This window comes from Gekko japonicus, unplaced genomic scaffold (genome assembly GCF_001447785.1).
Source record: "Gekko japonicus isolate JY-2015 unplaced genomic scaffold, Gekko_japonicus_V1.1 scaffold1166, whole genome shotgun sequence".
Lineage (NCBI taxonomy): Eukaryota > Metazoa > Chordata > Lepidosauria > Squamata > Gekkonidae > Gekko > Gekko japonicus.
In genome coordinates, this window is record NW_015161988.1 from 122,994 (window position 1) to 137,738 (window position 14,745).

Sequence of the window (14,745 nt, forward strand, 5' to 3'; positions counted from 1 at the left end):
ATCCTGTGAAGACGCACGGATCCCCCGCCGTGGCTTGGCAGCCCTGCCTGTTGGTGGCCCTCCATAGGAACTGGTTGGCCACTGTGTGAGACAGGATACTGGACAAGATGGACCACTGGTCTGATCCAGCAGGGCTCTTCTTAGGTTCTTAGAGTCACATTTCTGTGCCATGTTTAAATTACACATGCCAGCCAGTGTGGTTGCTGAGGTTAGAGCGTTGGACTAGGATCTGGGAGACCCATGTTTGAATGCCCACGCTGCCATGGAATCTTGTCGGGTGACCACGGGCCAGTCACAGACACCCAGCCTAACTGATCTCACAGGATTGGTGTGAGGATGAAATGGAGGAGAGGAGAGCAAGGTAAGCCATGTCAGGTCCTCATGGGGGAGAAATGAATACATACACACATAAATTAGCATTTCCCTGTAAGTATGTAACACGACATCTCCCTTGAAGATTGAGACACCAGAAGGAAATCTGGGGGTGCAAAACACACGGTTCTGAAGCCAGAACACCAGCCCATTCCCTGCATCAGGGAAATGATAGCCGTGGGACGTTTCCTTTGAGCACTGAGGGAGGCCTCCACGAAACTTGGTGTGCACAGTTATGACCTAATTCTCCAGCTCCATCACTGCACCGATGGTTAGAGGCAGGGGAGAAGATGCAAATTACCCTGGAATCTGAGATCTGAAGAGAGACCTCTGGACGGTGGCATCTTCTACGAGAATGAGAATGATAGCAGCAGGGGGGTTCCGTGTCCTATTATCTCATCTTTGAGTGTCAGCTGACAGACATGCTGTTGAGCTATTAATAACCAGACTTAAACTCTCTTTCAGGTCACCCTTCAACCTTCCACCTCTGTTGTGCTTGCAGCAGGAGGAAGGATTTTGCTGACTGGCAGCTGAAGGCAATTGCTTCTATCGTATCCAAAAGTATGATCCGCAGTGGGGACTGAACCTGCCTTTTACGTGCTATATTTAGCACTGGGAAAGATCCCGACGGCTAAGTTCAAGTATACCTGGACACCTACACATGGTAGATGTTCCAATCAAGTCAGTTGTGACCGTGATTGGCTGTGCTGCTCTGAGGTCAGAGAAGGGAAAGGTGGGCAAAAAGATTCTCTGCTGCTTAGATTTAAGACACGGGCATGATAGGAAGTGGGGGGGGGGTGTAGGAAAGGAGAAGCACAGGGGAAAGCGGGGGTTAGGTAGAGGAATTATGCTGGGACTTCGATAGGGGGAAGAGTGTGAACCCCTGGCACCCTCAGGCCTTACCAAGGTTCGGGGTCCCATCTTGGTTAATTTGCACCAAGATATGAGATGAGGCACCTGACGGAACAGTCCCAGAGGCATCTGCCTTGAGCAGCTGCAGTCGTGGCGTTGTAACTGGAGGGAACCGGTAAAACTGGAAGGTGAAATAGATGGTTTTTGACCACGTCACTGAGGTTGTCCTGTCTTGAGTGGTCCTTGTTGAACAACAACCAAAGAAACAGAACACAGTTAAAACGGTCTGGGTGGAAATCTTGGAATGTAGCTCCATCCCACACCACAAAACCGAAACTCCCAAACAGAGCAAGCTAGTGTGTCGTGAGAAATGAAACAGTTAAAATGACAAAAGCCTCTTGGGAGGCCCAAAGCGCCCCGCCCACAGAGAGGCTGCCCGTTGTCTCTCAGCATGACTTCCTGCTCTGGTCTTGCTACATCATCCTGCTACATCTCTGCATGTTGTGTCAGTGGAATCTCTTCCTAAGACAGACTCACCAAAAGCTTTGTAAAACCTGCCTGTTTGCAATGCACCTTGGGGATCTGGGTTGGGGTTGGAAATGATGGGGACTCAGCAGAAGCCTCAGTTCGTCTCTTTTCGCTGCTCTGTGTATTTCTTATGTCCCTCAAGTTTTCCAGATGGGGCAGGATATAAATAGAAGTAAATAACAGCGCGAGCACAGGCTTAGGAGGGTGTAACTCAGCTTGCAATTGTATTGTGAGGGAGCTCCAGTCTCCCACTGGCCAGGCTACAAAATTCCCCCTCTTTGGAACAATCCACTTTGAAATTCCTTAGCTCTCTTTTTCTGTACTTACTAGCCCCCCCCCCCCCCCCCCCCCCCCCGGCAAGCCTGTAGTTCTTGTGGCTGTGGACATGCATTAGCAAACAGTCTGGCACTAGCAGGGATGTTTCTTCCTATACAAATAATGGCATCACAAGTGCTTAGTTGTTCCAGAGGAAGCTTCCCAGGCCATATGTTTAGGGGGTAATGATGAGCAAGGAGAGCAGGAATCAATTTCTACATGACAATCTGTGATGCCAAAGGGGGGGAAATCATTTGACAAGCTCTCAGATGGGATGGCTGCTATCCCTACAGGCTGTTCTAGGTGGCTTCGTTTCCATGGCAGTCGCGGTAAACAGTGTCAGACAAGCCGCCACCAAATTCCCGCCAACTCTCTCAGGAAAGGCTGCCGAGAATGTCAGCCACCGGCGCGGGATGGCTGGGCAAAAGGAAGGTAATAAACAAGGATGTTTCTATTTCTTTTTAGGGATTAAATGAGAGCGCCACCAAAATTTTCCTGTTTGGGTACAGGAATCTGTCAGGCTTGACGCTCGTACAAAATAATTGAAACTGTTTCTCTGTGCCGGGTCCAAAACACAGGACTAATTCAGGAACAGCTCTCTGCAGCCTAGAAGAACAGTCCCTTTGGGGGAGTACCACACAGCTTTTTTTTTGGGGGGGGGGTGAGCAGTGCTATGTGCCCAGATCAGGAAGGGGGGAAAGAATTCGAGACAACTTTTGGAAACCTTGCTAAGAATGAAAGGGAATTTTACTGACAATGAATTCCTGTCCTTAGACATGTTCAGAAGGCAACCTCGGCATCTGGGATAGTGCCTCTTCCTGGATGAAAGACAAGGCCAACTTCTGATGTTGCCAAAAAAAGGGGGGAAAGCCAGTGTACAGTACAAGAAGCAAAACAAGAAACACCACTGACTGAAAATAAACAAGTATATAATAATCATATAAGCATAACATCAAGTATAATGTAAATCATTTGGCCAAGGTGCAGTGATGAAACATATAAGAAGAAGCACCATCTATAGTCTTTCCATGTGTCTTGCTCCAGCATAAAAGCAAATATCAAAGTCCAAATTGAAGTGTATATCATTGATGCGTAATCCGGATGCCTGATGCCGCGTTTCGAATAATTCTTATTCAAGCATGGCTGTAATGGGACCCAATCTCAAGAGCTGGCATATACAAAGCTTTCAATGATATACACTTCAATGATGATATATACTTCAATTTGGACTTTGATAATTGATATTTGCTTCTATGCTGGAGCAAGACACATGGAAAGACTATAGATGGTGCTTCTTCTTATATGTTTCATCACTGCACTTTGGCCAAATGATTTACATTATACTTGATTTTATGCTTATATGATTATTATGTACTTGTTTATTTTCAGTCAGTGGTGTTTCTTGTTTTGCAACTCCTGATGTTGCCAGAAAAGGGGCATCTGAAGACCTGTGAGAGGCTGTAACAGTGTCCCTTGCTGGTAAGGATCTGCCAGACACAGGCAGGTCTTTTCCAGGATGGTTCTATAGATCTCCTCCTTGGATGATCTTTTCTCCTACCCGCGAAGGCTGCAGATTTAGATGCTCCTCAAACCGCAATGCTCTGTGGAAGGAAGTTCCCAGCTGCTTGACATGTAAATCCGTTTCTGGAGCCAGCCAGCAATAGTGGCCTTAGAAAGACCTGGAAATCTCTACTGAGGCAAAGTTTTAGAAAGCCCTCATAACATGTCCTTTATGCCTGTCCTTATCCCTCTGACAAACCAGGCACAAGGAGGGTTCTGTGTAATTTAGAATCTGCTGCAGGCAACAGGGAGGAGTCCACCCATAGCACAGCTGCCCAGCCCAAAGGGGGAAAGCATAGATTGGTTATACATGACAATCCAGACCCACCAAGGAAAATGAGACCTCACCGGTGGGCTTCAAAGATGGTTTTCAGTGCAGGTTCTTTAAGAGAAACTTTGGATGAGACTCAAAGGGGGGATTTACCAGAGGATCCAGAACCCAATGCAGGTTCCATGTAGGAAAATGGATTTTAAAAAATCATACATTCTTCAAGACTGCATATGTGGGGATGAGAAGACAGGGACTTCCCCCACTACCGCCACTTAAAAAAAAAAAGGTCAGCATTATGTTTAGTTCAGTTTCCTGCCTGTACAAGGGATTGGTGTTTGGACCCCTAAGCAATCCATCTGGCTGTTTGGACCCCTAAGCAACCCAAGCTGTTTTGACCCTAGCATATCCTGGCTGTGATGCCTTGCCACAACACCATGATACAAATGCCTCCCATGTACTATTATACAGCTGGTGGGTGGACTGCCTAAGAGGCAAAAGGGGTGGGGGGGCGTGATCTAAGACCCCTTTTGAGAAACCTAAGCCCTTGGATACTTGCAGACATAACATCCAGGCTGCTCCACTGAAGATGACCCATTGGTCCCCATGGCAGGAGACCCATCTGTATGGGGAGTACCCAATGGCTTTGGGTAGATAAATAGGAAGCATGGCCTATATGATCCAAATGGGGCCATTGATATCAGCTTCCTTCCTTGTACAACTAGAAACCAGTGGCAAGCTGGACAATGCCTTCCCTTGGAGTAATCAGAAGATCTCAATTTTTTAAAACCAGGAGAAGTTGCTATCCCAGATGCTGAGGCTACCATTTGGATGTTGCTCAGCTCTAGAAGAAATGAATGTAGAAAGTCAGATCTTGGGACTTTTACCTTGTAAATGCGAGGAACTGAAGGACGATTTCATTGCTTTGCAAGAAGTCAGCTTCTTCCCGCTGTGGGTTGAAGTCCACGGGGTCCACAGGATCCACAACTTGGGCAGGCTCCTTGTTGCAGTCCAGGATCTCGGGAAATCCAGAGGCACGCAGGCGGGCAAGAGAAGCCCGTGTAAGGGTCATGCTAGAGCTGAAGGACAGCAGCCTTTTGACTCTGGGGGAGACCACGTGCCACCAGAGACTCTCAACTTGTGTTTCCCAGAGCATGTCTGGGAGAACCACCTAATCAAAAGCTGCAGGAGGATGGTGTAGCATAGCAGCTAGCAGAATGAGCTGTGACTTAGAAGGCTCCCCAGTTCAAATCTCTGCTGTGCCAGAAACTCGGGAGACAGCTTTCAGCAAGCCTCTCTCTCTCTCCCCCTCATTTGCCACATCTGTAATATGGGGATAACAACAGTGGCCTCTGTTACACAGCTGTTGTAACTGCCTTATCCTGAATCAGACCACTGGTCTATCAAGGTCAGTGCTGTCTACTCAGATGGGCAGCAGCTCCCCAGGGTCTCAGGTGGAGGTCTTTCACATCACCTACTACCTGATCCTTTTAACTGGAGATGCCAGGGATTAAACCTGGGACCTTCTGCATGCAAAGCAGATGCCATGTCGCTGAGCCAAGGCCCAGATTACAGCAAGATAATGTGGCCCACCCCCCAACCTCACCTTCCCCAATTTCACCTTCTTGAGTGTGCCCCAAGAGCCATAATGGGCATGTGAATCGGTGTGAATGGCAACTCCTGGAGCTGGTCGTTGGATGAGGCTTCTTGAACCGGTGAGCTGTAGCTAAGGTCATACTCCAAATGGCTGATGCCTCCCAGTGGGCTGCGCTGTTAGAGAATGAAAAAAAAATCAAAATGATACGCTTTCAAATAGGAAGCAGGCAGAAATGTGCACTGCTGGGTACATGGGCGAAAAGGGAAAAAGAGAAAAGGTGAAAAACCTGAACCTAAAACCTAGAATTCAGAACCTAAAAAGGTTAGTCAAGAATAGAAGAGGGTCAACTCTAAAAATCTAATTATGATACATACAAAAATATACATGTATTTATTCAACACAAATTGAATACAAAAATAAAAATGAAGCCTGCTTTTAACTTAAGGAACATTTTATTGGGAACATTTGGCTGTACAATCTCAGGAGAATATATAGTTGATCAAAGAGAAGTACTACTGGACATGTGATTGCACTGGAGGCTTCATTTGTATTTTTGTATTTCTTTTCTTTGCCCAGTGGTTAAACTTTGGAACAATTGTTTTCTGGTCTTTATTTCATATTTTGTATATGCATGATTGTATATATTTTTACATATCAGCCAACATGTTCTGTCTGTATTAGACCTCTGAGGAAGGCCTGTAAAGGCCGAAACGCGTTAGGTCTATTTCATTAGCCTTTGTATGTTTTTATATTTGTATATGAGGTATGAATGGGCCCTTATTTGTTATTTTAATTTGTGTTGAATAAATACATGTCAATTTTTGTATGTTTCATAATTAGATTTTTAGAGGTGGCCCTCTTCTATTCTTGACTAACCTTTTTAGGTTCTGAATACATGGGCAAGACAACTTCAGAGGACCAGCCAGAAATATCTGGACCACTGAGAATGCTGACCTATCCCCTTCCCTTCCTCCACAACAGAGTCTGGGGCTCCTGACGCTGATGGCAGCCTCTTGGTTAGTTCTGCCTACCTGCTCCCAGGATAAACCAGCTGCCTTCCAAATTATGTCATCATTCCCATGCTGATGCGCCCCTCGTGTTTTCCAGGCTCAGCAACAGAGACAGCTTTGCTCAATTCCCACACAAGTCCAGGAGAAACGTGAATGTGGCACTAGGTGCAGAATTCGCATCCCCGAGAATTTCAGCTTTCATTTCTTCTTTTTCAAATCAGGTTTTAATGAAAGCCAAATATGGACACATTTGGCTTGAGTGAAACATCACAGAATTTCACTTTTCCAGCAACTTTGACATCAAATGTTTTTTAAAAAAACTTGTGTGTGTCTTTTAAACTCTGGACCATGACTGTAAATATGACTCTAAGGTCCCGATCAGATGGGTCTTTAGATTCGCACCAGGCACGAGTGCCTGGCAGGTTTAAGGGTAATGACCAGACAGCAACATCTGGGAAACGTGCCTCTTCCGTGATCATCCGGTTTTGCAGCGCTACAGAGCTGTACTTAAAAGACACTGGTGCAAGTCCAGTGTTGTTGCTTCCCGACAGGCCACTGACGGACTTTTCCCCGTCTGATTGTTTCATCGCACAATCAGCCCGTTGGGATGGTCTGACGTCAGACCATCCCGAGTGGGTGCCATTTAAAAAAAATTCTTAGCGATATGCGCATAAACACTTAAACGTGCGACAGCCGCAGAGCTCCGCTCAAACATTCCGGACAATTTCATGTTTCTAAACGGCCCGTGAATTTTATGAACTGTGTTAATTAAAAAGATACCTAGAGGAAGGTACCACTGGCGGTGCTTTAACCATTCAACTCTGCGCATGCGCGGAAAAACAAGTACACATTGAGGCACAGATGCGCATGCACAAACAGAATTTTTTTCACAAACCCAACCGCGCAGCTCCTTCAGGAGGATGCCGTCTAGACAATCCACCGTGGAGTGCGTGCGCGGTAAGGGGAGCTGTCTGCTCATGCAATGCTGGATAAAAAAGATTGGTATCAAATTAGAGCCAGGCCACAATTGCGGTATTAGCTGCCCATCTGAACGCACCCTAAGGTAATACTGGTCCTAATCCTGAATGGGTATTGGCGGGGAGGCAAAGAGCTTTGTAAGTATATTAAATAAAGGAAGCCACCTATTTTACCCATTCTAAAAATATACCAGGGGTACAGTCTGGTGCAAAACTAGGTAGGTTTACTCCCCATCCCCCAGAGAGGCTGCTTCTCATTGCTGCTCCCATGGGACACCCCCCCATCACACTGTGTCTGTGGTTAGCATGTTGCTGTTCACATAGCCATTTGCTGTATTGTTCTACAGGAAAGCGGAACTCTAGCACAACATCTTCTCTGTCTTTCCCTTACCTAGGTCCTACAGGTCACCTGAGACAGAGAATGTAACTAAAAATAAGGAAGATTGGATCACAGAGAAATTATTGGTGAGATTCTAAAACAATAAAAGAATGGGCAGGGGGAAATCCATTCTTCCTTAGTCGAATATTAAGGGACTTGCTGCCCTGACATGCAAGGATGCCCAAGAGCCCCCTGGCAAGATCTTGGGTGCAAGAGCCCCTTCTATTTCTTTTACCTCGTGTGCTCGTTCCTGAGCCTCAGAGAAATGGGAGAGCACAGCTCTGTTAGAGGGCGGCAGCGGAGGTTTGGAAACACGGTTCTCTGGAGACACTGAGAGCTGGGAGATTGACAGCTGAAATGAAAGGATTATTGTTAGGAGGAAAACATCCTCTCCACTCTTTCGGCTGCGGCGATGGAGGGAGGGAAGGGGGGGAGCTCTCGTGGATTGCTGTCCACTCCATCCTCCAGATTAGGCACTGCGAGACGATCGGTCCTGCATTATGTACCGAGAGGGTCGTGAAGCAGAGCCAGTCGGCATACCGCATGGAATGGGGTGGCAGGACTCTTCAAAGCTAGGTTGGAACATTGCTTCCTTCAGAAGCTCCCTGTATGTGGTGACCTAGCATGTCACAGATCGACTACCGCCCCTCTCTCTGATACGCTGACTCACTGCATGCGGGGAATAAGCTCGTCTGCAGCAAGGGCTCGCATCTTAGTCCTATACATTTTTACTTGGAAGACACACAGAACTTGTTCTGAAGTAAGTACGCACGGGGGTCATGAGTTTTTGACTTAAGCCTTTTCACCGCTGGAAGCGTGTGCCTTTTCCTATTGTAGCCTTTTGACCCTCCTTCTTGCAACCCCACCTCTCTCCCCACTGGAGACCAAAGCAGCTTACATCTTTCTCCTTTTCTCCATTGTTGTTGTTCAGTCGCGACCCTATGGACAAGATCACGCCAGGCCCTCCTGTCTTCCGCCGTCCTCTGAAGTTTGCTCAACTTCATGTTCGTTGCATCGATGACACTGTCTAACCATCTCATCCTTTGCCGGCCCCGTCTTCTTTGACCTTCAATCTTTCCCAGCATTGTATCTTTCTCCATGGTAGCCTCACAATAAACTGGTAAGGGATAGGTTTGGCTGAGAGTGTGTGGCTGGCCCAAGGTTATCCCACAAGCTTCCATGGCAGAGTGGGGACTCCATCCGGGGTCTCCCGGATCCTACTCGGGCACTCTCTGACCACTGCACCACGCTGGCTTTTTATACAATTCGTTTGTTCTGCTCGGCACTTTAGACAATAATGTAAGCAGGTCTCTGATCCCAAGGAGCGAACAATCAAAATTTAGGCCCGGAATGTAATGATGGGGAGGGGTTGTGGCTGAGCAGCAGAGCTTCTGCTTTGCCCGTAGATCAGAGGTGTCAAACTCATTTGTTACGAGGGCTGGATCTGACACAAATGTCACTTTGTCGGGCTGGGCCATGTGCGCCATAAATTGTAATGCCAGGTACCGGGCATATAAGCTCCATAAAGGACAGCAGCTGGTAAGCTCCACGTTGGTGTATCCTCACTGCAAGGCTTCATGGGCTGGGAGGGGGGTACAAAGGAAAACCCATCTGGGTAGACTGGAAAGCCAGTGGTGCAGCACTGGGCAGAGGCTCCCACGCTGCTTGACTGCTGCAGACAAGGTTGTTCCGCCATGCGGAGGCCTCAACGGAGTGGCTCCACCCACTCCCCCCTGAGCAGTCTCCTGTTCCCTCCCTAGTTGCTCACAGGGCTGCATAAGAGCCCTAGAGAGTGGCTGCCAGTCTGTGTAGACAATACTGACCTTGATAGACAGGTATAGATAGGGACTCTGGGGCAAGTGATGCTCTGTCATCTTGGTGCTTATGGGAGTCAACAGTGAAAGGGCTTCTAATGTTCTGGGGCAAGTGATGCTCTGTCATCTCGGTGCTTGGGGGGTCAACAGTGGGAGGGCTTCTAATGTCCTGGCTCTACTGGTGGACCTCCTGATGGCACTGGTATTTCTGGCCTCTGTGTGATACAGAGTGTTGGACTGGATGGGCCTTTGGCCTGATCCAACATTGGCATCTCTTATGTTCTTATAAATTCAAATTCAAATTCAAATACCTTTTATTGGCATACATTATGTTCTTATAGATCAATGGTCTGATTCAGTATAAAGCAGTTTCGTGTGTGTTCATGAGAACATAGGATGTTGCCTTACACCAAGTCAGACCTTCGATTCCTTTAGCTCAGCACTGTGAATTGAGACATGCACTTGGCTCCCCAAGGTTCTCAGAGACATGGAAAGTCTTCCTAGGCTGCTACTACTTGGAATCCTTTGACTGGAAAGGCTGGGGATGGAACGGAAGGCCTTTCGTATGCAAAGCAGGTGCTCTGCCCATGAGCCAGGGCCCCTCACTTTGAGCTCCAGACCCTCCCGGGTGCATAGTGTGGAGGAGACACATTAGTATTAACCTTTGTTTTTGAAAGAATTATTACAAAAAACATTACTCAGTCAACCACAAGATGCACCTGTAACCAAACGAGTGAAGGCAAATGTTTCTGTGTAAGCATAAAGCAAAATAAAGGAGAACGGAAGTGGCGCAAGGCCTGCTTTTTTGCTCCCATGTCCTATGAAACCAGGATCAGTGCAATATCACATTTTCATCCCATGAGAGCAAAGGGGATATCCTGGAGGGGCTGGGGCGTCCCTCTTCTCTGTCTCTGCTCTGTCTCCTAATCCCAACAGCTTTTCCGGGCAAGCTTACCCGCTAAGCTTCTTTATTTCTCTCCTGCCATTTCTCTGTGGGAGCCAAGCTCCTTCATTTACCAAGAGCTGCCCTCCGTGAAACATGACAAGAATTGGAAGTTCGTGCTTAGAACAAAATTAAAAAAACAAAACAGTAAGCCAATAACGTCCCAAAAAATGTGCTGTGAGAAACAAAACATTTTTAGAATATTAAAGCTCCTAGTGAGCATCAGGTTCCCAACAACAGAGGAGGCATCCGGCCTCCTGCTGCCTCTCTGCGTGATGTAGCGGTCTGCATCTGCCCCCTTCCAATTAACCTCTGGGCGAGGGCAGATCATTTCCCAGTTCTGTGTACTGGGTATGATTGGCTCGTTCAATTAGCCCCGGAGCAGAGAACAAGTAGAATTACCCACAGAGGAAAGTGTTCACTGCATCTCTGCAGGATTCACTGGTCTGGCCTTGTTCCTCATAATCAGCTTGTGCTGGAGACAGGAAACGTTGCTGCTTCCCTGGATCAGGTATGAATGGATCACTCCAATGTTGCTAGAGGAAGCATATCCACAATGCACTCCCGAAGACATCGAGATTCTGTCCTCTGGGAGTAGCTCATTCTTACTCTAAAGTAAAGCTTTTGGGGGTGGGGTTATAGTGAAGTGAGTCTCCCATTTTTATTCAGAAATAATGAATGTCTCAGCTCTCAGAAGTTCAGGAACTTAACATTCAATTACACTATTCCCTGCCGCCTGGTTTCTTGCAACGAGCCAACTGACGGGAATCCCAGAGGCATCCTCAAGTACTTACCCCAGGACCTTGGGAATAATCTTGAGTGGATGCTAACGTCTGAGGAGAAAGTGGAGCCCCTAGGAGAGCAGAGGGAATGGAAACGCAAGCATGGTTAGCGCGTGGTGTAGCTGTCGAGCCTGCCAGTTGAACATCATCATCAGCTCTCTGGAAGACACGTTAACAGAGGCCTTCCCCTAGCAAAACTGTGGCTAGCCACAGGGAATGCCTGCGTGTTTCTTCTTCCCAGCATATCGGGGGACACAACCTGATACCCATTCTGTGCCCAGTGAAATCGGCTAAGTATCCCACAGGCACCCCTACACAATGCAGAAAAGGGGACCTCTCCCACCCGGTCATTTCCTGCAGGAGCGCACAGGAGCAGAGCTCCGGAAGTAAAGAGCCCAGGGGGCGGGCACATGCAACAAGCCCCACCCCCTGCTCCCAGCAGCCCTCAGTCAGAGCAAGAAGCAGCCAGGTAAATTGCAGAGCCCCCCACCCGGCCCCCCGATCCAAAACAGTCCAGTGGCACCTTTAAGATTCAGGGGCTTGCCCTTCAATGGTTTGCCTCTTTCCTGCAAGGTCGGGGACAAAGGGTGGTTCTTGGGGATCAACGCTCCCGTAGGTATCCCCTTGAGTGTGGGGTACCACAGGGAGCAGTGTTGTCCCCGATGCTATTTAACATCTATATGCGCCCCCTTGCCCAGATTGCCCGGAGTTATGGGCTTGGGTGTCATCAGTATGCAGATGACACCCAGCTCTATCTGATGTTGGGTGGCCGGTCGGACTCGAGTCCCGATGATCTTCACCGGGCATTAGAAGCCGTGGCTGGTTGGCTCCGGCTGAGCCGACTGAAACTAAACCCGGCGAAGACGGAGGTCCTGGGCCTGAGTCGGACCGGGGCGGGGTTAGGGCTCCCTCTCCCGACCTTCGATGGGGTACCTTTGGTGCCAGCGTCTGGGGTACGGAGTTTAGGGGTGCTCCTGGACTCCACATTAACAATGGCGGCCCAGGTGGCAGCTACTGTCAAGTCCGCCTTTTGTCATTTGCGGCGGGCACGGCAGTTGGTCCTCTACCTTGACCGCGATGACCTGGGCACAGTGATCCATGCGACGGTCACCTCGAGGCTAGACTACTGCAACGCTCTCTACATGGGGCTGCCTCTGTCGCAAATCTGGAAGCTGCAACTGGTGCAGAATGCTGGAGCCAGGCTGTTAATGGGTCTCTCTAGAAGGGACCACATTCAGCCTGCGCTGAAAGCGCTGCACTGGTTGCCAATAGCATACCGGATTCGCTTCAAAGTGCTGGTTCTTACCTATAAAGCCCTACATGGCCAGGGTCCAACCTACCTGAGGGACCGCCTTTCCCCGTATGTTCCCCCAAGAGCACTACGGTCAGGGGCCCAAAATTTGCTAGCTATTCCGGGCCCCAAGGAGATCAAACTAGCCGCTACTAGGACCAGGGCTTTTTCAGCGGCGGCTCCTACCTGGTGGAATGAGCTCCCAGGGGAGATCCGGGCCCTGCGGGATCTTATGCAGTTCCGCAGGGCCTACAAGACGGAGCTCTTCCACCAGGCTTTTGAGTAGGAGCCCCCACCGCCCCCCGCCACTATACTATCACCATGGTGGGCTGGATGAAGCCCTGAGGAAACATCTGAACATGGAAGAAACCCTAAGCCGTCAACTTGGAATTCGGACATACAATCCGTCATCTTTGGACTATGACATCACTGAGCACTTTGTTTGTATAGGATTTTAAGATGTACTTTGTTTTTAAATTTATTATGTAAATTACGTTTTTATTATGGCGAGGTTTTGCCTCGCCTCTGTAAGCCGCCCTGAGCCTATGGGGAGGGTGGGGTATAAATGTGAATAATAAATAAATAAATAAATAAGACCAAGTTTTATTCAGGTACAAGCTCTCCCTCCTCTGTGAGGACAGATCTGCACGTCCCCCCCCCCCAATAGCTAGGAATCCAAAACAGTCCAGTGAAGCCTGAGCGGTGGGTGTTGCCTTCTGACACACTTCCGGTGACGTCAGGGATTGTGGCATATGCAAATAAGTTATGAGTTATGCTAATGAGCTCCTGCACCTCATTTTCTACAAAATGACCCCTGTATATATAGAGAGAGATATAGACAAAGATCAAGATGGGTAGCCATGTTAGTCTGTCTGCAGCAGTACAAAAGAGCAAGAGTCTGGTAGCACCTAAAAGTCTAACAGAATTTGTGGCAGGGGATGAACTTTCATGAGTCACGGCTCACTTCTGCAGATACTTGAGCAGTGACTCATGAAACCTCATACCCTGCCACAAATCTTGTGAGTCTTTAAGGTATTAACTGGACTCTTGCTTTAAAAAAAACAACAACAACAACATCCAGCCTGATAAAAAGTTCTGGAGAACTCAAAAGCTCGTTCTGTGTCACATGAATACATACATGAACAGACGAAGTTGCTTTATACTGAATCAGACCCTTGGTCCATCAAGCCAAGTGCAACACCAGTGCTGGAGAATCTGGGGGAGGTCATCCCTGTTTTTAAGACCAAGCCTGTGATTCTAAGGTCACTTTAAGGAGCTGCGGTGGCTCACTGGTTAAGATGCTGAACTGCAGGCTGGAAGGTTGGTAGTTCAGCAGTTCAAGACCCGAGTGCCACATGACGGAGTGAGCTCCCGTCTCTGGTTCCAGTTCCTGCCAACCTAGCAGTTCGAAAGCAAGAAATTGCAAGTAGATCAATAGGTACCGCTTTGGTGGGAAGGTAACAGCATTCCGTGTGCCTCGGCATCTAGTCATGCCAGCCACATGACCACAGAAACGTCTTCGGACAGTGCTGGCTCTTCGGCTTGGAAACGAAGATGAGCACCGCATCCCTAGAGTCGGATTTGACTGGCTTCCGAGCAAGGGAAACCTTTACTTTTACCTAAGGACACTTTGCTGTGACATATGAGGCCCACTCAGCACCAGAAGTAATGGACAGATGTGAGCCTCCCCTGTAATGGACAGATGTGAGCAAAGAGACAAATGAGTTTCACTAAGAAGAACATATGCACAGTGTGAAGACAGTGCTATATTTGAGCAGGACTAGAACTGAGATGAATCCAATACATTTTTGGCACAAATTTTTAAAAAGGGCAATCCCTGGGAGGAGGACACTGCATGCAAAAATATTCCATGTACTCCACCCTCTCTGTCTCCTTGATGCTATCTAAGAGTCCAAGGTGACCAATGAAGTAGCACGATGATGTTATTCTGCTCAGTCAGGGACTAATCCGAGAAAGAAAAGGGCAGTTGCAGCCTCCAAACTTGCTGGTCTCCACCAAACATTTCTATTTAGCTCACACCATCAGTCCTGATAGGT

General features: G+C 48.1%; 1 protein-coding gene across 1 annotated transcript in view; it reads right to left on the reverse strand.

Annotated features, from left to right (window-relative positions):
* Positions 1 to 14,745, reverse strand: part of NPHP4 (nephronophthisis 4) — a 137,869-nt gene that overhangs the window by 41,665 nt on the left and 81,459 nt on the right. Inside the window, exons 11-15 of the mRNA XM_015429815.1 lie at positions 11,410 to 11,468; positions 8,094 to 8,210; positions 5,517 to 5,665; positions 4,783 to 4,974; positions 1,276 to 1,466 (exon numbers count right to left, since the gene is read on the reverse strand). Of these exons, the coding sequence (XP_015285301.1) occupies positions 1,276 to 1,466; positions 4,783 to 4,974; positions 5,517 to 5,665; positions 8,094 to 8,210; positions 11,410 to 11,468 (708 nt within the window). The remainder of the gene's footprint in view (positions 1 to 1,275; positions 1,467 to 4,782; positions 4,975 to 5,516; positions 5,666 to 8,093; positions 8,211 to 11,409; positions 11,469 to 14,745) is intronic.